At 39.7% G+C, this 27,821-nt stretch overlaps 1 protein-coding gene across 4 annotated transcripts in view; it reads right to left on the bottom strand.

Moving 5' to 3' along the window:
• Nucleotides 1–20,915: 20,915 nt before the first annotated feature.
• ppargc1a (peroxisome proliferator-activated receptor gamma, coactivator 1 alpha) overlaps nucleotides 20,916–27,821 on the bottom strand; it is a 221,846-nt gene continuing 214,940 nt past the window's right edge. For all 4 annotated transcript variants that reach the window (XM_036551136.1, XM_036551137.1, XM_036551139.1 and 1 more), the window contains exons 9-13: nucleotides 27,060–27,164; nucleotides 26,223–26,343; nucleotides 24,492–24,613; nucleotides 23,980–24,131; nucleotides 20,916–21,092 (exon numbers count right to left, since the gene is read on the bottom strand). In XM_036551136.1, coding sequence (XP_036407029.1) covers nucleotides 20,989–21,092; nucleotides 23,980–24,131; nucleotides 24,492–24,613; nucleotides 26,223–26,343; nucleotides 27,060–27,164 — 604 coding nt within the window. In that variant the 3' untranslated portion in view covers nucleotides 20,916–20,988. The remainder of the gene's footprint in view (nucleotides 21,093–23,979; nucleotides 24,132–24,491; nucleotides 24,614–26,222; nucleotides 26,344–27,059; nucleotides 27,165–27,821) is intronic.

The raw sequence follows: 27,821 nt of genomic DNA, 5'->3' as shown, positions 1-27,821 counted from the left end.
GCATATGATTTCACTGCATTGGCTTTTATATCCCTCAGAGGGCTGTCATTATGCATGGCAATGAAGTTGAATGTCTTTATGGTTTCCTAACCTTACACAACTTCATCTGTGATTGCTTATCCTTATCATCATGTCATTGAGTATACCTCTGATGTTTCCTGGTTTTTCAAATAGCAGATTTTAGACAAAATTAAGATATATTATATATTTTAAAAGCCCACACTTATAGAATTTCCTAATATAATATTTACACATACCTTCACAAGAGATTTTCTTTTCATATCGTAGCTTTAATGTCACGTCTCTTCAAAAGCAAATACACGTCACTTGCTCTATCTGGTTTCCATTTCACAGCTTATTGATCATCTCTGAGCAATACCCTATGATAAAATACACAATTGTATATGTCCACTCATTACCAACCGTAAACACAACATTCAAGAAATAGGGCACATTCAACATAATTGACCAAGATGGCCCATTTGTAAACATTTAACTACAATGAATATTATTTTGAGATGATTGTCTTTGCTGCAGTAAACACAACGTGTCTGTTCTTTATATTAGTTCAAAAATTTCTAAAGCACATTGGAACAAAGTCTGATTAATATTTAAATTTTAAATGTAACATGTTCTTCCTGTATTGCATTCATTCCTAATCTTTGAAAAGCTTTGCAGATGAATACAATGGAACCACCCTATTGTCGCCAGTCAGGCAAAATTTGTCATAAAAATGGACATGTTTAAGTGAGGAAGAACATTTCTTAAAAATTAATTGCACAAACATGCTCCTAAATGCCAGTATTTTGTGTAACCTTTGGAGCTCAGTTCTTTTTAACTTATCGCATCTAAATAAAATAAACACGCTACATAATACATGAAAGCAGTTTCAATTAAAATTAAAAATTCCTTTGATGTTTTAGTGTTTGTTTATTTGCTGGGGAAGCTACAACACCCTTAACTCACTGGGAGGGCATGCGGGTCTGTTTACTTCTGATTAGGCCTCAAACTCATTCCCCGCTGATTATTTTGCGAACCTCTAAAATGTATTGGATCTACTGTGTGCAGTAACTATGAAAGACTTCATCTCAGCAAAGTGCCACCCTCATCTCCGGGTAGTTTGTATTCTAACGTGTCAGAGCAGCTAAAACCACTGCATCGAGATAACTCCAGCAACTGATCTTCGAATTAAATTGATCATTTGGTTGTTACAAATGAATCAAAAGAATTATTTAAACCATAAACGCATTCAACAGAACAAGAAAACCATATCGTGCATGAGCGAAGTTAGCAGAGAATGGAGTAATAAGAGAATTCAAAATGACATTTTGTTTACATAAAAAGACTTTTGAGAACGTTACACAATCAAATGAAAGCCGATCTACATCAGAAAATTATTATTAAAATGACTAAAGTGAGCATATCAAAGAAAATACATACAATGGGTATTTCAAGAATTGATATGTAGAAACAGTAAAAGAATTATTAAATAAATGAAACATTATGAGGAAATGAAAGCATGAATCAATTACATTTCAATATCCAATTGAAAATTTGGTAATGGAGCAAAATGAAAAGCTTCCCACAGAGAGCTTAATATGATAATTGTCTAGCCTCTTTTGAGGCAGACGTGCCTATTGTTTATACTCCACAAGGCCATTTTCTGTGTTGATGGTTTTGTTTACCCTAATTGTTTCAGCGTAAAGTTTGATTGAGTTGCGTGCCGTGCAACTGGAGAGGCACGAGAGCCCGTCGCGCTTGCAGTGTCGTCTGTGGCCCTCACGTTCACACTGTTCTCAGACCATGCTCCCTATAAATGACTGAGCAGGGCAGCTCCACCAGCCCCCCACCCCCAGTTTTACCTGTCTGCAATGTCCTTACGAGCGCCACAGAGACGATAAAACTGAGCAAACTTACATTCCGTGATTGGAATAGTGGAGTGTGAAATTTGTTTCTCTCTGGCAGTGTCCTTGTTGTTTTCTTACTTGGGAGCATCTATGATGGAGGCTTGCTTGATGGGGGTGGCGGTGTAAAAAAAAAAAAAAAAATCCAGCCTAGGATCTCTGCAGTTAAGTTTTATTTTATTTATTTATCACTTGCTTGGCAGGCATCCTCAACCAGAGCACCTTAGAGTACATGGCTTACTTTCTTTAACATATCCATTTGTACCTTGCTCAGGGGTACAGCACCAGAGGACCGCCTGGAAATCCAACCTGCCACTTTCTGGACGCGAGCCCAGTCCCTTACCCACGATGCCACACTGCCTCCTGTTTCTACGAAGGGCTCATTTAAAACTACATGACACCGTGGGGGGAGGGATATCCCAAGAAAGCCATTTGCCACCAAAACAGATTGTTCTATATGAGGACCTTAATATGTGCGGTAGGGTAACGTAATTTCACATGGGTTTTTTTTTTTTAACTCAGAATAAGTAGCAGAATTTGTGATAGTGACATTTCGGTGTCTGTCCTTGAGTGGGGGAGCCCAGACTAAAGTCCCTAATTGCAGAGGTAAGCCACAATCATATTTTAGGGTTGACTTATGTTTGACTTGGGATTTTTATATCAAATATAAACCTTACGGCTCTCCCAATGATGACACTCTACAATAACCATAGATACTAAATTTTATGGTCTCCTAGCAACTGCAGCACTCATAGTTATGCACTACAAGGTCAGATTTCAAAAATGTATAGGCCATATTGCCCAAAACACCAACATTATGGAGCATTTTAAATCACCAGTTACACTAGAGTATGAATCTTAAAATCTTAAGCAATTCTGTAGTAATATTTAAGCCCTCAGCTTTGCTGGAGTATGAAACCACTATTATGGGGTATGTATCTTTAAATGATCAGCCATGCTAAAGTATGAATCTTTCAATCATGATGAAATAAGGTATCTTGTTCAAATGTACTTGATATTATTAATCCTCAGATTAATCCCTCCATCCCCCATGAATAAATGCCTCTGAACTGTTAATCACTCCTTGAAAGGGCACTTTCGCTTAATGTCTTTGCTTATGTTCTCTGCAGCCAATGGTGTGGGTCTGCGTGTGTCGTCAGGCATGTCAGCGATTGGCCACGGGTTGCAGGATATTGATGACAGCGCTGCCATGGAAATCAAAAGGCACCTCAGGGACCTCCAGAGAGTGAAACTATACATCAGGGTCTAAGCAAGCGTCCACCTATCTCTCAGCCTGAGTCTATCTGTGAGCAGCAGGATTCTCTGTACCCCTCCCAAACGGTTATTTTGTGCTCATTTGCTATAACTCAAATAGTGACTGCAGCTACATTTCCACCAAAGCGGGACACACTGGCCATTAAACCTGTCTGAGGCAGAGGACAGCAGTTCTGAATTGTACGTATATATATATAAATAAATCTATGTTCCCGATGTTGGCATCTGCCACCAACAAAGTCCTCCTTATGGTTCGCGAGAGGGTCAGGCTTTATTCCACCTTCTTGTGTAAGCGGACTGCGAATAAGCTGCCTCGTTTGAAGGGATTCTAAATAATAGAGAGTGCCGTGGAGCGGTGGTGCATTGACTGCAAATGGGCCTCGGGAGGCCGGGAGATTTGTATGAGTGTCCTCAGGCGGGGGGTGCGCGGCACACGGCTCACTGCCTCCCGCCGCGTGGGGAGAATTGACCAGCTAATTGTCTGTTTATCATTTCTGGAGGATCGGAAAAGGCCAAGGTTTCCTGCTCCTTTTTTTTTTCTTCTTCTTCTTCTGGGCTGTTTAATTTACTCCTGAAGACATGATGAGCCATGAGCGAGTGTTTGTGGCGTGAGAGAGAGAGAGAGAGAGAGAGAGAGAGAGAGAGAGAGAGAGAGAGAGAGAGAGGGAGAGAGGGAGAGAGGGAGAGAGGGCCCTGCATGTGGGTCAGTGTGTCTGCACCCACCAGCGGGCCTCAATCAAGCGGCCATCTCTTCGACTGGCAGCTCTCAGCACCTCCGGAGCCCCTCTCTTCGGATTTATGGCCTTTGAAGAGGAATCGCTCAGTTTGGTGCTAATGGATGCCTGCGCTTCAGGCAGCGGGCGTGGGAGGCAGAGGTCTTCCGGCGGAGCGCGCTCTTCCCCGGGCTTCCGTGGGACCGACCGCCACGGACCGCCGGCTTAACCGCGAGCGGTTCGCGCCGCCGCGGCCGCCTTCTGAAGGTGACTTCAAAGATACATCAATCAATCATGGTAAAGGCGCGCGAGCACCCGCCGCTACTCCTGATAAACGCGTTCGGGTTACAAACATTCATGCTGAGCAACGGGTGGCGGTTTCACATTCAGGGCTGGAATGAATCAAATCGAATGACAAGCATGTGAATCCAAGCAAGGTGCTTGAGACAATAAGCTCTTTTTTTCTGTGAAATCAGCAGCGCTGTCTGTGATACTGATGGAATGTGTTTGCATGTCACGAGTCTCATGTTCACTGAATGAAAGAACATTTTGTGATTTGCTGTTGAGTTTTGATCTGATCTGGGGTTGTAACTCTTGCTGTGTCATCTGAAACCGGGCTCCACCCAGTTTAAATCTGAAATAAACTATATTATATATGTACAACACAAAATTGTGCATTGTGCTGAACCAACTTAATAACATGGTGATCTGCATACAGTTACTATTAAAACACACACAACGTATGAATGATAGGCAACCATCAGTTTATCTCTTCAATCTGAGTATCTGACAATAGATATGACAAAAATTGGGAAGGAGGGCCTTCAAAAATGTCATGTCAGTCAACCAAGTCAGACCACTGTACTCAGGGCCAACCCTTGAACCGTAAGTATCTTCAACAGGCAGTGGAGCCTGGGATACTTTAGCAAAGGCCTTGATGGAGGCCACATGATCACTTTCCCTACAAGTCAACAGGTCTGAGAAGGTAAAGGAATCAATATAATCAAAGGGCTATTTGTGTATACATTCCACAAAAGCATGTAGATGATCTCTCACATTGATTTTGATGGTCCAAATATTTTTAGAGGACATTGATTTTATCGTCAAGTGTATTCCAGGAAGCATTAAAAGGGAAAGGGGGAGGGTGGGGGGGCAGTGCATTTCCCATAGAACATGATATAGGGTTCTCTGATTTTAGATACACTAGCATTAGGAGAGGACATCTGAGCTGCAGGAACTCTGGGGATCTCTCTCTCTCTCCGTGAATCTGTTGCTCGCGTTGTGCAATCCCCTCCTCACCTCAGCAGATTGATGGGGGAGAAGCAAGCCAGAAGCACTCCAGACATCTCTCTTCTAAATTAAACATTACCATTCTTCAGTTAGGCTTACTTCTTTTTTTTCCCCCCTTTTCTGTAGGTATGCCTGTACTCTAAATGAGCCATACTGCTGCTTCCTAACAGCAGATCTGAATGTATTTTGGAAGTGCTCACTTGTCTGTAGCTCTCCCTGAGCTGTGATCCAAATGTGAACAAACAGCCTCCATATTGTCTAACATCCTCAGAATCCTACAATGCATTTCCTCAATCCTCATCACAACAGCTATCTCCCTCTCACCCGCCCACATATTTTGTTAAATGGTGCAAATGGATGCTTTTAGAAATTGATTTTTTAGCTTAGTTAATCTTTGTGTCTTTTAATGAAACTATGGGGAATTACCACTAACCATCTTTAAAATGCATAAATAATGGATTAACATCCAGAATTCATTAAGAAGTGAATGCATAAACCTAATAGAATCCATTTAAAATATACCATGTGTTTAACCAATAATCTTTTAAAGAAATTACTGATGCTGATAGTGGTGATAACTTTTTGAAGATACGCATCAACACAGATATTGATGTTGTCTGCCAGCGATGTGCCTGAAATTAATTCTGAAGTTCATCTGTATGAGAATACTGTGATGAATATGTGAAAAGTGGAGGGGGATATTGAACACTCCAAAACATTACATTTGAAAATATCTTAGATGAAATTTCTGAAGTTTCAATTTGATCCAGATACTGTTTTTATTAGCAAATAAAACCATATGAAAATAAATAGACAATCAGTTAAAAAATCTCATTAGTAGATCTACTGGACAGCAAGCGTTGACAATGTGTAATATGAAGAGCTCTATACTAAATAATTAAACTCAAGTATGTTAAACTAATACATTTAATACAGTAACAGTATCAGTGCCAAAGACATGCACCCCCAATGACGCATGCACTGATGATTTCTGAAGTCCCAGCCATATTTCATATCTGAAGGAATAAATTAATAGAGGCATTCCACTCCAAAAGTTTGCTGGGAAAGCCACAGCACAATAATTTAGTGCTTACTTTACAGCATGGCAGGCTGCAAAGTACGTAACACTTCTCACTAATTGCTGAGACAAAGCTGCCCTTTTTCACACATGACAGACTCATTTGATCTTTGCCCTCGAGGAAGCAAAGATTCGGTTTTAAAGGATAAAAGCTAAACAGATGAAAGCAGGATCGATGGACACACTTTGCTCCTCAGGTCTTTTGAGCCTTGACCTGATTGCAGCCATACAGTCATATCATAACGTGCCCACCGCACTGCACGGCAAAATGAAATTACCCGCCACACACACACACGCGCGCGCACACACACACACACAAACATCTAACACATTGAAATATCAAAGTCGTTAAGTGATTCCATTAAGTTTTCAAAACACTCCACTGGGCGGGGAGTTCTATCACCTCTGACAGCCAAGGTAAGCTAATGACTTTTCCATTTCTGAGAGTTATTTACATCTCGTCTGCATTAGAGCGCCTCATCAGGAGCGCAGGCTCCAGGGTCCCCCAAACTTCCTGTCCCCTCATTTCCGCCTTGATTAACTGCTCCTTCCCGCGCGAGAGAGATGCGCCTCAGCCGCCCGCCGATGTGACATGATTAAGAAAGGAGGGATGTGATAAATCTGTCATCCAGGAGAGCCCCTCATCAGCATGCCAGCCAAATACTATTCTATTACCGGGAAAGAATGCCCTCTATTTATCAGCCACGTTATCAAGTGATACATATCAGTAAGAAACAGTAAAATCCCAATCAGCATCTGATTCACGACCAAATATTAATATGGAATATACGGCACACACGGTATTCCTCACATAATCCCCCCCGGAACCCACAGCGCATCCCTAATCAGGCCATCATTGCCTGTAAGGCTGATACGGATAATATCCGTGCACCTAAGGGGCTGTTTAAGAAACATAAAAGCTGCACACGTTCATTCATATTCCCTATAAAACGTTTGCGGTGTTTGCCTTGTGATGGTAGGGGGAAAAAAAGGCCTTAAATAGTATTTACAACTAGAGTTCTAAAATATGCTTTCATGATCAACGCATGCAAATGAGTGCAGATTGGGCCGTACAGACTAACTAATAAGAACTGCTATAAAAGCAACAGCTTTTTTGAAACTTGCTGACGTTTTAATGTAGCTTACAAAGCGAGCACATTTCCTAAACTGAAATGAAATTCAGCTGACTGCTTCTTGTTCTCTTAAGTAATGCTATTGCCATAGATTACAGGAAAGAAAGGCTTTTTGTGTGTCCAACACCAGTGAAATATTATGACTACTACGTGTGTGTACATTTCAGAAATTTTAATTTCTTCATGCCACACTGAGATGAATACGATGTATGCATTATGCCGGAGCTGAAAGACAGACACCGTTACATTTTCTGAATTGGGAGTTCAGAGCTGCATTGCGTTGGTCAGAGAACAGATCATGCCTGTATCTTCCCCATACCTGCAGTACACTGAAACCAATTTCTTCCCCTCAGTTATACAGTCTTTCAGCAGAGCAAAATAGACCAAGTTAAACCAGGTCAGTCGCATGGGGAAAGACAGTCATCAGAGAATCAAGGGGTCTACCTTGACAGCCTTCACATGATGGAAGTTATGTCCAAATATGCAAAAATACTACAATAAATGGATGGAAAATATCACAGTATTGTAAAAACACAGGAGCTGCATTACATATGGCATTACCTGACCAGTCACATGATTGTGTTATTAGTTATAATAGGAGCAGTGGTCAGGGCTGTGGTAGCTGGGGCTTCTCCAGAGCTACGACAATCCAATTTTTTTTTTGGTTGGGGGGGGGGGCTATTTATTGTGAACTGACAAACTGAGAAAATATGCTGATAAAGACATTTAATACAAGCAAAGAAAAAACAACAATAAAACTGATCATCTTGACAGGTACCTGTCAGATGGATCAGGCCCTTCCAGTTGTAATACTAATTTGAAAAATTTGAAACTACCAAGTCATTTATGAAGTGTACAACACAGATGATTTATACAGTGACAAAGTTAATTTTAGTTTCACAAAATGACACATCTAGCATTTTCATCAACAATATCTTCTAAAAAAAAAAAAAAAAACCCCAGGAAATTCCTGCCTTGGAGTACTTTCACACTTCTCACAGTAGAATCTATTAACCTGTGCATAATGTGCTCCTACAGAAGCACATGCAGGCACACATAAGCACACACACAAACACAACTGCACTGTAGGTTCACAACTGGGAACTTTTACCATTTGCCTGTAGTCAGATGTACACAGTGACAATGATAACCAATGAATATTGCCTTTATTACACTGAGATGTAATACTCTAGGGGACAAGGTGGTAGTGTTTTAAGCCCAGCTGGAAAACTGCAGGTTACCACTGTAATGCACACAATAAGTTTTGTGAGGGAACAGTAGTTTCCAAGAGATACATAGCAGTACAAAATTTGCTCCCATTGCAAAAAGACCACCAGAACCATTATTTTATTCACTCTGCGGGGCTGTTCATCACCTCAGCTCTGGCTAGCCATGTTCATTCCACACAATATATATACAGATTCCATAAAGCACGCTCTCTCCACCTGCGACATCACAGAAACAGCAAATTCTTGTATTTTGCTAAATAAACCATCGCTGGCAGAGGATGAAACTTCTTTTCACCAACTTTTCAAATAATTTTTTGAAACTACGCCCATATTTTTTTATTTGACATTAATCTTGAATGAAGAGTGTAGACTTGGGCATGAGGAGACACACCCCGTGTTGTTCTCTCCCAGGTAGGCTTGCAGTTTAGCACCGCTCATGCTGCGTGACCCGGCAACACGTCCTCCAGCCGACTCACGGCCGTTTATCATCATCAGAAAACTGAGCTCCGTATTGGCAACTTGGAAGTCAACAAAAGGCAGACAAATTCAACGCACAGGACCGCGTCTCGAAGTGTTGCTCTTGCTTAGCAAGTAGGTCAATGTAAAACTGTTACTGAAAATGATAGCAAAAGGTACTCCCATGCTGACCTGACGTGGTGGTGGAACACTCCTAACACCTGACATAACCTGCGTATTAAAACAAATGCACTGTCAGCATCCTCGTTCTTAAGAATTACATATGCGCAAAGACAGTCATAAATGCAGCGCTCCTGCCATTGTAGACCTGTATTTTACATCCAGAACATATTCAGTCAATATTCTGATATTTCTTGAAAGCCTTTCAGTAAATATAATGATGTTATTGTGTAACAGACTTGCTCAAAGGCAAACTGCACGGCAATTACTCTTATCCGTATGCTACATAAATGTCCTGAAACTGAACACTCACATTCAAATGAACGTTTCGCAATGAGGCTAGTTGCTTTGAGCTGAATAAGCACCCTTGGTCACTACGGCTCCGCGATTCTTGCTCTAACTACACACCCCATTAGGAGAGCACATGTAACGCCCTGAGACACAGCCTCATGCAGTTAATGTCTCTCCTGTCCAGATGATTAACGTTACCTGATTCAAACACAAAAAAACGGCTCCCAAATTTCTGTCCCTTCCTGTGCCACCTTTTCAATAGCGCACTCCCCAGGGCATTGGTAAAAATAGCCGTTTCACCTCTGTGTTTTGAGCCGGCTTTGAACTTTCTTTCCTTGAGAACACACTCTACCTCTGTCCTGCAGTTCGTATGCCTAAGAGACACCCATTCCAGAAACACTAAACAAAGACCTGCCTCATGGATTCAGGGAGGACAAACTCGTTTTTCCCCCCTTACACTTCCCGTTTGTACTTAACTTTCCCAGTCGTGTTCATTTCGACGTTGAGGGCATCCGCTAAATTTTACTGTTTAGAAAAAAATAGATAATTGGTAATAATGTTTTTTAAGTATCCATCTGTGGTTTAATTATGACATGTCTATTTTCTATGTATGCGCATGAATCGGGCCTATGTCAATTTCAGTGAAATATTCACAAAAGCTAATACGGATGACAACCCACACTGTTTATCTTTGAAACTTTTAAATGACTTTGAATGGATATGCTGGCGTTCTCAGTATCCTTAATAATTTCACATCATGCTTTATTCCAATATACCTCGCGTTTTAGTCAATGCAATTAATGATACAAGCATGAGACGTCTGCGAAGCATACCAAAACTCAAGTTATTATCTAGCCATGTTAACCGTATTATCGCAAAAAGCACCATTTCCATCTTTCTTACATACAGGCAAGTATTCCTTGCAATTATGTGACATAGTATAAATAATATATAATGAACCCTCACACGAATTTTCTGATCGTCGCTTGTCATGTCATTCAACAGCACATCGCTAGCAAGATAGACGGCTGGCTATCAAACGTCGCTTACCACATTTTAGTTAGGTGGACAACCGTATCTCAAAATAGCATTCAAAAACAATCACGCTTACTGTAACGTTATTTATGGTAAGAAGCAACTCATATTTCTGTTTTTTTATTTTTTATTTTTTAATTCCGCTTAATCCCAAGCATTTGTCTTTACATAGCTAATAAAGACATGGCCGTTTTAACCAACTAATCAGTACAAGTTTATTCAGAACTTGGCATAAATTGGCAAGCAACCGAGCTAACATAATACTCCTCTTCGCATTTGAACTCACGGCATATTACAGGCCGGATTCCTAAAGCTAGACAGCTACTTAGCCATCTAACTTTTTTTCAGGTGCTCTGGGGAAACAAATTTTAAAAATGATTTGGCATCATTAGGTTTCGTGTACGACAAAGCATGGCTAGCTACCGCAGACAAAGCTAATTATACAGCCTCATCGCCTGAGGGCGTGTTTCTTACGGCGAGGCCTACCTCAACCTCCTGTTCCGGCCGAACCTTCAACATCGAGCGCTCCTCTCCACTACCGTCTTCTCCCGCCTTATTAGAAGTACCTGGCTAACTTAGCTAGCACCTCCGTGTTTCGGTTTCTGTGAAAGCATATGAAATAACCCTATCGAGTTGTAAAACAAAATACAAAGATGTAAGAAGGTAGCTACCTTAGCAGTGACGACCAACCTGTAGTTATGGACGCTAAGCGGGAAAGACCGAAATTTTTCAAATTCTACATGTTACCTTTACGACAAAGAGGGGGAGGAGCGCGTAAATTGACTGCATGACACAAAACAATTATCAGCTGCGAGGCTGTTGCATTTTTATCTGGTGACGGTACACAATAATATATTAAAATAAATAAATACTGTTCACCAATAACTTTGATTTTACGCTGTAATTATACATTGGTTCATGTGACTATGTCTGCTGGCTTCCTGTTTTTTTAGTTGCAACTTACTGGGAGATCCTGAAGACCTTGTTGAGGCGCTTGTTCGATACAGTCCTGCAGTTTATCCATTTATAGCATGACCTCCATTAATACTGGTCATGTGCCATTGGACACTGATGTGTGGGTTCATTTTCCACAGGAAGCTTAGACAGACCTCCTTCTGCCCCTGCTATTGGTTAGCAAGTTCCTCAATTTTAATACTATGAAAAGTAGAAGGTGATGAGGCCCATACCTTTGGGTTTGGCATTTCCTTTGCATATCTGTGCTGCATGATGTCAGGAAAGCACCATGCATATGCAGTGTATTGCACACATGGCGGTAAGTACAGCATGGAGTGGATTCATTCTCTGGCCACTGCGAGTCCATTGAGTTGTTCAGTCCAAGGGACCGTAAAAAAGGTGTGGAATATATTTGAAAAACCTTTTACATAAAAATGGGCAAAGATGGAAATATTCAAACTGGAGGAATGCTGCATCTGATTTGCATTAATCACTCAGACAAAAACTACAACTGCATACATAAAAGCCAGTGAATGATTTTGTATTTTTACAAAAAGGGTTACAACTCTGAACTAATTGCACTTTGGTTTAAATAGCTGCTATAATTCTACAGTTTACAAGCAATTGATGTGATTCAGCCTTGAGCTAATAATTAATCTGACACCCAGGATTCCTGTCGAGAAAACGCTGCAGAAAATAACTTTTTGCCTGCAGTATCCAATATAATATACATGCCATCTTTGAGCCTTGATCAAAGGGCAGGTTTAATATGGCAACCTCTTAAAAGGCGACCGGCTTTCAGCACAAGCCCCTCTGCAGGGTAAGCAGTTGAAGTAAAAAATTTGGCAGTTTTAAGAATGCACTCAGACAAAACAGCAACTCACTGATCCAACTTTCCAAGTGCTTTTCAACTCCACACATAATCTCACCTTTCATCATGATTTAAAAAGTGCATAAATGGATATTTTTAGCATGGGAAATTCCACACATGCATCAACCATTCCATAATCATAGATTATTTACTGTGCTGAATTTGTACTGCCAAATAATTCCTCTGAATGTACATTACATTTTATGGGCTCCAGCCATACACATTCATTTCAAGGCACAGCACTCCTCTGAGGTGGGGAACGGTGTGCCTGAATGTGAGAAAAACTGTGTCCTTCACAGTGCCTGAGCTGCTCGGGAACAGCACTCATGACTAATAATCATTTGAATGACACAAGTAGAAATCTTGGCTCAATTTCCAGAGGCCAGATTTGGGATGGGCTAAGGACCTTCTTGGAGAGCATGATGGGTTATCTGGCTCAAATTTCCCTGACAAGAATGAGGACAAAAAAGTAAACAGGTGACATTGGCACGGATATGCTGTGTGTGGACTTTGCCATAACTTGGGATAAACTGAAAACCTGATAATACAAGTACAGTACACTAAAAATAATTATAAACACAGAGTTTGCGTTTTAAAATGTTGCACTCAGTGGCAGGGCCCCTCACAGTACATGGTCTATGCTGTCTATACTGGGGGTGGCAAGGCAATGATATGTGTCCTCGCCTTGGTGGATTTTTTTTTTTCTCATTTCCTACACATTGCCTACAGTCTATATTATGGAACCTGTTGCAAGAAATGTTTTGCTGAGATAAACAACTGTTGGTTATATATAGGAAACAAATTATTTTCAGGACATAATTACTTTGAGTGATGTAAGTTTTAAGCAAATTGGCCTTCTAATGTGAGTTAAAACAAAGTGTTAAAATAGGGTTAATTGAATTTTAAGCCTTGTCACAGCAGATTATGAAGCTCATGAAACAGCACTTTAATTATGTTATTACCATGTGGATTAATGCATAAAGCATTCTAAAGAGTAATTATAGTTTAACTGCTGGTGCATTTTAATGTAACCATTTTAATTTTTAACACACTGGTTTCAGGCTGCATCTTCAAAATTCTAAACATTGAGCAATGATATTCCATTCTTAAGCAATACAATTAAGCTTATCAATGGCTTGAAGATAAACGGTTTTTGTTCACCATATACATTCAACACCTGATAAAATTCAAAGATGAAGGAGAACATTTTGCATAAAGCAGATTTTGTGCTTGCTGTCAGATTCTCCCATCTTTATTTGAATGGCTACATTATTTATTTCATATGGTTATCTACTTTCAAATCCTGTTCGGGCACACGTACGTAAAAAAACACCCATTCTAGCAAATACAATGTACATGGAGATTAGATAAGTCCATGACTAAACCAGGACAGGTTGATGAATGTTACAATATGTAAAACTCCTTTCATGGTCAGAAGACTATTATGAAAATTTTGTCTCACATTTTACTTGCTTTGCTTGTAGAATGTAGTTATGGTAAACACAACCTGTCATGTTAACACACAAATCTGACAGTGATGGCAAAATCAACTTTTCTCAGATCCGATGTGATGTCTGCCTGTTTACTGCATTCTGGCTGTGTGTGTGTCTGTTCTGAGAATGCATTCTTTGCTGCAAATTCACAATGAGGTACAGTACACTAACCAAGGTGAATAAAAGTCATTAAATACCTTAAGAACCTTAGTTAAAACTAGTTATGTGTGAGTTGGGTTTGTGATGCATTTAAAAGCCCCATGTGAACACAGATAAAACCTTAGCATCATGGAGCTCTTGTACCATCTCATGAAGCATCTTCTTATTGTGTGAAAAGTCATATAAATAAAACACGACCTTAAAAACTCCACATGCTCTGCAGTGCAGGCCAATCAATATGAAGCCATTATTTAACCATAACAGTTGTTCCAAGCACAATGATACGTGGGATTCTCTTTCTGAAAGCTGTGACCGGACTCACAGTTTTAATGAATTAAAGTCATCATGGAATAAATATAAATAAACCTGGTCTACAGGGACAGCCAGCTATTTCCCTCAAGAAATCTTCTCATGATATTGCCCTCCAGAGGGTCAGGGTCTGAACAATGTGTGTCTTTAAGGTACGGCGCTCATAATTCAAATTCAACAAAATATACAATATTTTAAAGTGTAATGAATCATTAGGCACAAATATATCATCTTGACTTTTAAACAAAAAATATGAACAGAATTACATAAAGCTAAACCTCTGGCACAAAATACTATGGTCCAAGAGTGTCCTTAAAAGCCTGGAAGTTTCGCAGCTGCCACGTTAAGGCTAGTTTCCAAGGAAAATTCTGAAAAGGACACATGTCTCAACAACTTAATGTCTTGAAGTCCATTCGCTAACTCACCAGTATATTTATATTTGCCCTTATTATTAGCAGGCGCATCCTTCAAACGTGTACATGCCCCTGTCATGTTTGGTAATGCTGCTTAATGTAAATTTCATTCTTGTCCCATTAGTTTTCCAGGTGATCCATAATGTTCTCTTCCAAACTTCACATCTTGACAGGCTGCGTCAGCCGGTTGTCCCCATGGTCAGTACCGTCTCTGTTTTTTGCTGATGGCCCAGTGTGTTTGAGACTTGCCAGCCCAAGCATTCTAAAGGCCTGCTCTTGCTGCAAGGCATATTCTGCCGCAGCTCCCCTGCCATTAGGGAGCTATCCACATTCACAGATAACATCAACTGGGGAAGCCGTGTCTTGGGTGAAGTTAATTTATTTATTCACTTATTTCCGTGTATATCTAATTCATTTGATCCCGACTTTCCTTTGTTTTTTAATTAATACGCACATCTTTAGCGCGTTCAAAGTAATTAGCGCTAAGCTCTCGCTGACGACACATACCAGATGGTGATTGAGAATAGAGGGATGAGTTGCTCAATCAGACTCCATTTGTCTATAGCCATTAATTATCTTTGGAAGTATACATTCAGTCACAAAGTTGATGGTTTTTTTGTCTTTTGGGTGTGTGTGTGTTTGGGGGGGGGTAAGAATATTGTCCTTCTGTTCCTCACCACTCTTAAGAAGAATAAAACATGACAACTCAAGAGTTGACGACGAATGTGTGATTTTAATGACTTGATCCTTATCGACCAGCATAACTGTAACAAGTACCACATGTACCAACCCCCTTGCCCACTCATTCAGTATTTTCAAATAAAAGAAAATCCTTTGAGCATTTCCATCTCTAGGTTTAATCATTTTTTGGTTTAAGTCCCAGGATGTATTTTCCAGCTTCCTTGGACTATCATGTCATATTATTTACATTAGTTCTGGTAACCTTGTTTGGTCTTGGGCCCAGGATGATATTAGCTGCTCTTCAAAGACATATTAAAGGGCTGTAGTTGTACATTTCAGCAAAATGTAGCTAAATATCATGATTTGGGACAAATATTGTTGCTGATTGAAATACCACACCACTGCTTCCACAAAACTTGCATGGCAGGCTGTCAGCATGGGTTGACCTAATAGAACACACTCTATGGTGACCAGTTACTGAGAGGAACTGCACTGCCAATCTGATTCACTAGATTGAAAGTTGAGTGTCTGTGTGTGTGGTTGGGTGTCACGTTTTTGATGATGCATGAAGCGTTGAAATAAGAGCCAGTAAAGAACTCAATAATCAAGAGCCCTCTGCTCCCTGGCTACATTCCTCAAATCGTTTCGCATCTCCAACAGCTCCCTAATCCTTGTGGCTGGCATGTGATAATCCTGCCCCCCCCAAAACCTAGCACTAATGGTATCATTTAGCTTTAATTATTCTTATAGAATTATACAGAGCAGTGGCTTTACAAGAAAGCCAGTTTCACCCTGTCAGTAAAAAAAAAAAAAATCACAACAAAAAAGTACCTTTTTTAATGATAGATCTTTTCCAATGAATTTGCGCTTTCCCCAAGACGAAAACGTTTCGGATACTAAATTACTGGTAAGCATTGCACATGTTCCGCCTCAGAACTTTCAATTAATTAGTCTTGTGTAGTCTAATCTTATTATCATGATTTCTTTTTTACACTACCGTGATCAGCATAACCCAGAGAGAAGCAACCAGATTGAATATATTTAGTATAAAAAACATATCTGGTCAATTCCTTAAGTGTTTAGTGAACAGAAGATCAAAGAACAATAAAAATAAAATAAAATAAAAAACTGCCGCTTGCTGAGTTTTCTAAGTTTCAGTTTAGGTAGTAGCAAGGTAAAATTTGCAGGCCCTGATTGTTTTAAAGCATTGAATAGGAAAAGGAGAATATGCTGAAGTTCTAAATCTGTAATGGTCACATAATGTATTCCTTGCTAATTAAACTGTCAGATAAACTGGAGTTAATGTATAAAGGACAATGCAAAAATAATGAAGGCAAAAACTCAATAGAAGGAAGATGAGGGGCAAAAGAGTTTGACAATTAACGGTTAAAATGTATATACCCCTTGCTTGTGTTTGACACATCAGATAAATCACCGACAGCATAGCATGTGAAAAAAGAAAAAAAAAACAGCCACAAAGAAGAAATTTCCAGGGATATCAGCTCCATCTGTTTCATTCTGTGGAAAGGGCACATTTGAGGAGACCTCCTGCTATAGTACCGTAGAGCTGAAATGAAAGCAGTGGTTCTTTCTCTCGGGCTAAATAGCGCCCTTAATAAAAACCACAATCTCACTCCCTCCCAACCTTAAACTTTAATGTGCATTCCTTCCATATTTCTTTCATACTGGCAAAGGGCCCTTTCAAATCAAAACAGCACCGGACCAACAAGGGGGATATTACAATAATGATGAATGATTATGTAGGCAAACCAAAATCGGCCATGGTGCACACCACAATGGTAGCACAGTACACAGAATTGTTCTAATGAATTCAGTCCCTCTTGTTTTTACCTCGCAGAATAATTTCATGGATCTCAACTTGCTGTGACACTGCGAGACTGTGTCATTTTTCAGTTTATGCAGAGTTAGCAACAAAATCCTTGTTTGCCAAAAATAACTGCCTCCACAAAATGGGTCATCCAAGGAAATCTACATATTTAGTGCTCGGGCTCACCTGGAGAATGTGCCATATCAGGAAAATGTCGGGTGCTTTTAAGCAGGGTTCACAAAAAAAGAATAACAATGACTTACAAATAAATCAGAAAAAAAACATGAACTGAAATATCACCCAAACAAAAGTCAAGGAGGTAAATACTGAATTTATTTACATAATAGAGATCATGGTTTATAGGATAGATTGTTGAAGCCCAGAAACAGAGACTATAGGAATCTTGTGTAACAAAATTTATGTGTATCAAGTGTAAGGTACTTTTACACAATAAAGTTAAATAATTTGCTTGTTTGTTATACTAGCTTTGGAGATTGTGCTTCTGTCTTCTTAATGTGTTATAAAGATATTACCTGGAAAAGAAGGATGTCATCAATGACTAATTACAAAAAGACCAGAGGAGATGAAAGGAAAAGGAAACGTTGTGAATGAGACACTATGAGACATCTTATCGGAAAATTATAACCGTTATTTGTCCATTGGTGATGAGCCAAGGTAGTCAGAGTATGTGATATGACATACAGTGTACATACAGACATAAGATGTTTTATTTAGGATTTTTGTCATGTGCTTTCCCCCTCAACAAGCAGGTTTTTTTTATTGTAATCGAATATCATTTCTTCCTTCATGATACGTGAATCAATCTGATAGTGAAACATGAATTAGTGAGGGGAGAGAGAGAAAGGAGAAAGGAGAGGAATGAAAAGCACAAGAAGACATTTGCAGTGTGTTTCTTTGAAACATGTTTCCCTTTATTGGCTTGGTGAGGCTGATGATAATTGCACATAAAAAATAAAATTCACAAGAAATTCATACAATAGGTAGAACCACAAAGGCATTGGTAAGGAGTTGGCAGAAGGCAACGTGGATAGGACACAAACAAACAACACACATCCCCCATGTATTGTCCTTCCAAAAGAAACATGATCACCAACAAACGTTAAAGCAGTGCCATATTCCCCAGTGTTTCACATTATTAAAAGGTCTGCCACGCAGTTCAAATTTTGAATCATCAGGTGTTATATTATATTGCTACTCTAGGCAATTTACAAAGCAGATTTTATATTACAATGATTAAAGCCACATCTACCAAATGGGACATGACACCATTACCCATGCTCTGTACAGAGAAAAGCTAGATAAATATAGATAAAGTTTTTTTCTTTTTTTTTTGTCTTCACTGACTTTGTCTTTTTGCATCCTGAAAATAAATGGCTTTATCTACACAGTCATACTTCATGAAAGCCGGTCTGTGATCAACAAGCTTTTATACAAAAGATGTCTAACTCCTCTGATGTAAGCTGCTATTGTCATTACCTGGTTCTGTATATAAATAGGACATTAATTGAACCAGAAATCACAAGGTTACCTTTTATGTCACAATGATGAGTATCTGGACTGCACTGCTAAGCAAACGGAGAATGGGGAAAAATATATCACTGAATGCTTTGTCATTATTAGAACTTATAAAATCGAGCATTTGTCAGTATTTTCTTCAGAAATGAGTTCAAAACATACAGGCAGTCAGCAGTTTTGCAATATACAGTACAAGAAAGATATGTATTCATTTTGTGTTTGTAGTTATACTGAATTTGCTTTCAAAAGTTAAGTATTGATTAATATCCTGAAACAAAATATGATTTGTGATGAATCACCTCTCCCTCGCTGTCTCTCTCTCTCACACACACACATACAAAATCCACTTGAATTTTTTTGAAAGGGCCAAACAAACTGAAAAGAACAAAAAAATTAAATGTTTTAAAAAACATTTTAAATAGATTTTTGTATTATTTTCTTTAGCTTAGCCAAAGTCAGTTACTACATGAGACAAACTGTGCTAAGACCCTGGAATGAACTCCCTACATTTTGTGAGCAGCTGGGTAATGAGTCTGGTCCAAAACGACACAACAATATGAGCTAAAATACAATTTATTTGAAAAATAATTTATTGCTTCTTTTTTAATGTTTTTTCTTTCATTATTATATTTAGTTTTTTTTTAAACCATTCTTATTATGAATAGAGTCAATAGTATAGTTTTTTGTACAACAAATACAAGATTTAAAAATCCAGGAAAAAAATGTAAACCTTAGTTTGGCATTCACTTAATGAAGCATGTGTGGAGCAAAGATAGAGATTAGAGTTCAGCAAAGTACCTGTGAAATTTTATTGCTTTATGATGATTTAATTATAAAAATGAAAAACTACTTGAGTTTTGATTCTGTTTTGTAGATGGAGACAGAAGGTTTCCGTGAAGGAGATCACGTGAACTAGGAGCAGCATGTTTTATTGAAGTTTGAGGAAATTAAATAAACAGTTTGATTATTTCTGAAAGGCATATAAAATCTTCACAATAATAGTTACTTACTGCATACCTTCCCCTCTGATTGTATGTTAAACAACAAATTAAATATTCAAATAAATAGTAAAATGTGTTACATACTCCATATTTGATGGAGACTGTATAAATATGTAATTTCAAATAAATAGATAAATAGCATTGGGGGGGGGGGGGGGGGGGGCAGCTGTTCTCCACAAAAGGGGTCAAAGAAAAGTGAAGCATTGGTGTACAGTGAGAAAGGGTAATCAAATAATGGATGGCTATTGATCGTTTTAGAATTAAGAAAAAAATGCAAAAGGAGGTTCTTATATACAATCATGAAAAACACGTTAAAAATGTATTTTACATTGGTTGTGTAAGGAAAACACTGATTGAGAAACTTTAAAAACAGATAAAACTATACATGGGTAACAACATCTTTTTTTCACCAAAATAAAGTTAAAAAAAGAAATTTGTTCAGGTGCTCCCCAAAAGAACAGCCCATCTTCATACACATTTTTACAATCATACCACGTCATCTAAACGTCATGTAGGTGTACAGTATGTTTTACGTTATTTTAACTTCAACATTCTTAATTAAGAAAATTTCAGCATCATTTCAAAAGAAGGCTGCATTGTACAGTGCATAGCTGTAACAAATAAAGAACTTTCTCAGATATGTACACAAAATAAAAATAGTCCATTTAATAATATCTGTAAATACGTGACTACATTTTAGCCAAAAGTAGACAACAATCAATCTTGAACACCCATATAGTCTTTCCCCAACGCTTATTATTAATGTAACACCACATCCAAACATCATATTTAAAAAATTAATACAACAAACAAACAAAAAAACTGAACAAGCTGCACTTTTTCACCAGTCAAACAACTGCTAGCGTTGTCAAACATGGAGGATTATCCATTAGTTTCTGTTCTTTTACAGTACATGGTAAAGCACAAATATACGTGCTCAGTTGGGAAGAAAATCCCCATTCATAATGTCTCCCCCTCAGCTTTTCAGCAGCTTTGTTCATGTAAACTTTGTTTTCATATATATATATATATTTTATTATATATATTATATTTTTTTTTTCATATGTAGAGTGTAAAACTTCTGGTAGTTAGTCTCATAGTCGAAGGAACATCTGTGAGGTATAGTGAACCCCTCTGGAGACGGCAGGTGCGGCGCTGGTTACCTTCTCAGGCTGCACTGGGCCTCCCGCAGCAAGCTGTCGAAATCCATGGAGTCGTACTTGCTTTTAGTGGAGGCCGGATCAAAGTCATCGGAATGGGAGTCTGCAGTCACACGAACACCAGATATCAGAATGAGCAGTTCTATTCACTTCCTTAAGTTTTGTATTTGGTGTTACAGCAGAGAAATGGGGACCCAACACTTTCGGACATTTAAACTGCAAGAATATAACTGCGTGCCTGATGGCTCCTAAAAGCAACCTGCAAATTCTGACACCCCTTAGAGCCAGTATCTTACTTTATTGTGAAAATTACTGTTGTACAACAGTGCTGTAGTGTGTCCCATTTGCAGTCTAACCCATAGCCCGGTGGTCATGACCTCACACTACATCAATCTGAACTCTGGAGTGTGAAACTGTATGACAAAAATGGGCCAAGACTCACCACTGGAATAAAATGTGAGAAGTAGCTATGATAGAGCAGCTACAGGTACCATCAATGTTGTGACAGTCAATACTTGATAATCCTTGGTTGGACAGAATGTCCTCAGTACTTGCAGGAACGTAAGGTTCCACCATTTGTCTTATTTCAATACTATATGAAAGCTTCTTGACACTCCAGTGGATCAAGGTGAATGAAATGTTTACAAGGCAACCATAAAGTGAAGAATTAGCTTTTAAACAGAAAATGATTTACACCCCCCTCCAATTTTATTATTTGTTTTCCTTTCATTTTAGTGCTCCTGAACAACACTTCCACACGTTTTACATAATTCAAAGGTGTGGTAGGAAATAAAGCTTTTGATACTGGACAAATGACAAACTGGCAAATGTGAAGCATATATTTTGATTTGCGAGATGATAATAAATAACAGTGTCTTATCTCCCCTGGAAGACAGCTTCACAAATGGGCCCCACACAGACAACAGCACACTCAGAGAGCATGAGAAATGGCAGTGACCATGGCAGGCGGGAGATGCCAGTTGTGATCTAATACAATGGCCAAGGGGTGGATTGTGTCACACTGCGCACCTTGAGGGATGAAATATGCCCCAGCACACCGCCAAGAACTAATGGACAGTGTCTTAGAAAACAAAAAAAGTGAGGCGGCGAGATTGAGAGGAGGAACTGAAGCCACCACAGCATGACATTATTCAAGTCACTGGCGTGAACGTGACTATTTTCCCCCTTGTTCTAAAACAGACAGTTCTGTTAAGGACAGCCACACTTCACACAAAGTCCTCCCACCAATTCAGTAAAAGAGTATGCTTTCTTCTGATTGAATTAAGGTCTATACGTGTGCTCACTAATTAAGCTGGCTTGAAAAAGCCAACTTACCGTTACTGTTTACTTATTTCTTCTTCAGAAGGAGAAGAAGAACAGATTTTCTGTACATAACTCCTACAGCTTTTCAGCTACAACTGTGAAGCTTGGCAATACCTTCAGCTAGCATGGAATTGCGTTGCTTGTGCATTTGTGTAATACTTATTTTTGTGTAAAAAACATATATTTAGATATTTATGATTTTACATTGACTAAAATCGTTCAGAATCAGAATATTGTAATATGTGCAGCCGATCTACAGATACAGCCCAGCTTTCAAGTAAAGCTTGTAACTACTAGCTACTACCATGCTAGGCATTTTCAAGCCAACTTCAAGTTTGTCCTCAAACTTTCCTTTCTAGTTTCACATTACAGTTACCTTTCATTATTAACACAATGTCTGTCATGTTTCATTTAACATTGACCCTGTACATTGTGTACAGTACGCACTACAATGCCCTCCTTATTTGAAGTAAGGTTTCTTGTTTCCCTAGAGTAGCCTGATATTCTGACATTAAAACTGCCTTCTAAAAATCTCTGCACTATATATTAATGACCTCCTATTTTGCAGAAATGAATGTCAAGTTCAGAATGGTTTTTGAGATCCATTTTAAAAACATTCCAAATTCTGTAGTCCAACTGAAATTCACAGCATTTGCAAGCCTGTCTCTAGCACATTAAAGCACTGCCATCTGAGCATTTATATTTTCCCTGCCCACCCCTTTTTAATGAACTGCTTTGACCATTGTAGGAGAAGCAACTCATTTTTTTGGTTTCCATCAGTGGAGTAATGTAGAGAAAAGCTTCAATGTGGTCAATGCCTTGAATTATTTATCACACATGCTGACTACTGATGTACAGCTTGCTGGTCCTGATCCCTCCTTGTCACCTTTATTGGTGAAGCAAAGGTAGACAGTCTAGTGTGAAAGCCCCATTTTCTTCTAGATTAATATGGGTCTGTACACTTTATATGCACACATCTTATTCTACAGGAATCTGCAGGACTATTTCTTGAGCACACGCTTCCTAATGAGCTCACTCAAAAGGAAAAAAAGGCTGATTATAAGTCTATCAGACCTTAGCTGTCAGATGTGTTTCACCCCTTCCCTGACAGTAACACACTGCTAGGTGTCACAGCGAGGTCTTGCTTCTATTCAACATCACAACAGCTGGCAACAGATGGAGGCTCACTTGGGAGGGAAAAGCTGATGGGACTTGACCTTGGCCTCCATCCTTACCTTCTTCATCTTTAACCATTTGGGAGCCCGTACATAAAATATACATGCAAGTATACGGTATCAAATCATCTATAGATGCACTTTTGCAACCCATCTATACTCTTCCTGTACCGCACTTATAGAATATTTATTGAGTTCAAAAATACAGACGGCATGAAATGGATGGCTCATTTCCAGTCCCAATGATACTCCTATGCGGAATAAATAACAGGCATAGAGTATCTGTTCCTCAGATTTAACACAATGGTAACCTCTTGAACTCCACAATGGTAACCTATTGAACTCTACTTGACCTTCAGATCTTTTATTTTATTGTGAAGGCATCACCTGAACACCTGCCTTCCTGATTTAATATGAAGGCACACTTATAATACCTTCTACCATATACTGTATACACCAAGAAATAAAAACAGTAAAAAAACAGGCTCTTACCCAAGTCAGTGTAATTTGATTTGGAGAACTGCTTTCGCCCACCAAAGCACAGCTCAAATTGAGGCTCGTCAGACCTGCGCAAAGTGTGTCCATTCTCAAGGGCAGCGAAGGCGTCACAAGTGTAGCGGTAGGTGATGAAGCCAAAATTGTCCCTGGTTAAAAATAGAAAAAAAGAGTGCGTCAGACCCCCCTTTGAGATGCACCTAGCTCTAAATGGCCATTCTTGCACCCAGGACCTAGGAGAAAAGCTTCAAGCCTAAACATCATACATGCACACAGTAATATTAAACTTTGTCAGCATGAACGGTGCTGTTAATACTTCACTTTCTAAGATCTGCCTACCCTTTGTATACTGTCTTTCACATGCAGCCAGTTACACAGAACTGAATGAGAGCTTTCATCCCTGGCTAATTAGCAGTGAGTGGAGAGATACCAGTAAACTTGTAAATCTGACTTCTTTGTTTTTTACCATGGGGTGTATTCGCTCCTCCTCGCCTCGACCTGAGCCTTACCCGTCATCTCTCAGGTTTACTGCACACTCTTCAATTTCGCCAAAGACTTCAAAGCGTCGTTTGAGCTCGGTTCGGGTGCTGTTGCACCGGAGTCTCCCCACATACACCACCCGTCTCTCCTCCTGGTGATTAAAAAGCAAAGAGGAGGGAATTACAGAGGAATCACAGCACTCCCCAATTCACCTCACCACTGCCGTACTTAAAGCGGGCAGAGAGGGGCAGGCTACACAAAAGTGTGGCGTCGCTTTTGTTCTTCAATTTACTGGGATGTCTTAAACTCCTCCTTATCTCACGAAAGAGTCAGAGAGCTGGATCTGCCTCCAACGCTCACGCCCTTCCTGCTCTCCCAACAGTGCTGCTCATCCTGACTCCACACCAGGAGGTTCACAGAAGGAAACCTTGCTTTGTTCTTCTTCAGTAGAGACATTCAGAGCCATTCTGCTGACAAGCATTCAAAGGTATACCTCAAAACACCCTGAAATATTCCCTCCCATCCTCAGCTTGCATCCCCATTCTTAATAGTTCTGTCTGAATTCAAATGACTGTGTAAACCTCAGGGCGGGAGGGGTTAGGCCCTGATTTGTTTGTCATACGGCTGCAAACAACAGCCTGTAGAAAAGAACCAAAAGAAAGGACAAAAAAAAACATGTGTCAAGAGTATGGGCTGTTGGCACCACCAACCACATGGGAAGATGCCAAAGGGGAGAAAAATCTTGTTTTTTTTTCTTCCAGATCAGTCAGAAAGGTCATAAACAGAAAACACTTCACTGCAACGTGAAACAATGTGCTTTGTATTTGGCTGCAATTATATTTGGGAACAATTTAATATTGCTTGCTAATTATTTAACACAAAACGAGCCCCAGGGTATTTTCTACCATTAACATTATTTATTCATTAATGCCTTTACGGGTGTAACTCTACTGAGATACACTCATATTGTAAAGGGTACCCTGAGAGAACAAGTATCTTAAATAATATATGAAAAGTTTAAAAAAGTTACAAATGTAGAATATTATGTATATTGTTGTATATATACAGAACATTCCAATATTCTGATCATTGGTCCTGCTATTTAGATGAATATGGCTATAGAATTGGTGGTCTTGTTGCTGGGTATAATGGTTAGATTGATTCTGCAACGTAGGGGACGAAAGGAAAAGACAGGCACATTGTATGAAACTTCTGCTTCCTGTTCTCAAAACCTCAGCTGACAGTCTCCCCTTTCTGCCTATAATTGTCTAGCCTGAAATTTATGCTTACCAAGTCATGTGTGTATTATTTGACATGTGCATTTGTCAGTGAAGAGTCTCCGTTAGAAACGTCTAATTTTTTGTCAGCAACCGGGAGGAGGGGTGCTGGGAGCTGCTATTCATCTCAGTTCATCGCATTTTACACAATAAATAGATTCTGAGACAGATAAGCACACATTTTCTTTACATGGCGTTACCCAGCTTAAACATTCCTCTAGCAGTGAGATTAATATTAACCAACACCATCTACTCAGCAGATACTACCAGACCAAAAATACACAATGGGGAGATACAGAGGGAAGTTTAGCCTGTATGCTTACGTGCCTCACTCTGCATGCATTCAGTCAGTGAAAAGCACACACGCTCTCATGCTGTCTCCCAGCAGAGATAACGTGCGGCGTGAGAGACAGCGTTGTGGGCTGCGCTAATGCAAGACTGCTGAAAGTCCCTCGGACGGCATCATGATGCCTGCTCACTCACTATTGCTTTTTGCCTTTGCCTCTCCCTCTGCTCGGCCCTCTCGTACTCCCGCTTCTCGTGGTCTCGCTGGTGCTCCTCTCTCTTGAGGCGCTCGTGCTGGTATTCCTCATAGCTGTCGTACCTGCGGAGGTACAGTGCATTACAAACCGTCCCAAGGTCTCCGCATTACCCACCACACCCACGCACAAACCCGAGAAGAAAGCCAACACAAGGGGGCCTCCTCCCGTTTTCAAATCTGAACCGAGCCAAATAAACACATTAATAAGCCCTCTTTCTCAGCGCAAAGGTTATGTTTCCCACAGGATGGGGTGGCGGGGAGAGCGTTCTGACTAGGGCAGCTGGCACTGTCAGCACAACTTCACATGTCATTACTTTCTGCTTAGTTAGACATTTGCCAGAAAAAAAAGTGCAACTTTCCTCCAAAAGCCGTAGTCATTAAGCACTTGCGATTTTTTGGTCATCTGAAATGATGTGACTCATCATTTCACAGTTCTCTTGAGTGATTTGTTTTTTCGTTCAAAGGGCCTGCCAGGACCCCCTATTTGTGTACAGCACTGTATATCTGGGCACTGGGTACTTTGGAGATAGAGTGCCAGCTGTGCAGAACAGGCTAGCAGAGAAAAATATGGCCGTCGGAATGGGAAAATGTGGGTGGGCAGGCATACGGAGGAGCTCAACAGCTCCTGGGGCTCTGACACCAGAAGTCTCATGTTTTGGTGACTCATGTGCTACTCATAGCCTAGGTTTCAAACTTGTTATTGGGAAAAGATAGTATTACAGAAATACCTATACTTTTCTGGGGCCGCAGGTATGAACAAGCCGAGGGTGGATGCTTACCTTGGCCTGCGGCTGAAAGGGGATCTAGACTGGGATCTGGACTGTGTGTGTGGGCCTTTGAGAGCCCTGGCCTTGCAAGTGCTAGAATCTGTATAATGAGGAGACCTGAAAAACACACATGCATACACACTCATTATCCACTGACTGGTATTAGTCACAACAACCACTTTCATATTCATCATGAGAAACATATTTAGAGAAAATGTAAACACAAAGCTGTTTCAAATTTCAAAATTGCTTTTCTTTATATGCTGTGCACCTATTGCCATCAGTGATTTGACTTCTGGAATTCAGATTTTCATGCAACTTAATGACACATTGCATAAAGCTACCTAAGAACATATTAATCTGCAGCATGTCTTCCTGGTTTTACTTTAATTGCACAGGTGCATTCTTCACAAGTTGCTAGGAGACCAATTTCACTCTTCCCCAAACATACAGTAAAAGAGCATGTACGTGCAGCTGAAATCCAAGTTGTATGAGCATGGGGCATTTTGGCACAGAGGCCTTGCGTTTGACTCCATTACAGTGAGTTCTTTATGTCCAGTTAGTTAATTATTGAATTCATGGTGTAGGCAAGGTGTAGAATAATGGCAGGCTGAGCTAAGATTTGTGGTGGATGTGTTTCTCCTGCATACGGCTGCCAGGGCCTCAAAGACAGCGGCGATGTAGTGAAAATGTTTCCCTTTCACTTTCCTGTTTTATTTCAAATCTTGTAAAGGCTTCCAGTCTCTCCACTGAAGCACCATTTCAAACACTGGT

The sequence above is a fragment of the Megalops cyprinoides genome, chromosome 18 (assembly GCF_013368585.1).
Source record: "Megalops cyprinoides isolate fMegCyp1 chromosome 18, fMegCyp1.pri, whole genome shotgun sequence".
In the NCBI taxonomy this organism is placed as follows: Eukaryota; Metazoa; Chordata; class Actinopteri; order Elopiformes; family Megalopidae; genus Megalops; species Megalops cyprinoides.
The sequence above is the reverse complement of the archived record's forward strand: the minus strand, read 5'-3'. Positions and strand labels throughout refer to the sequence as shown.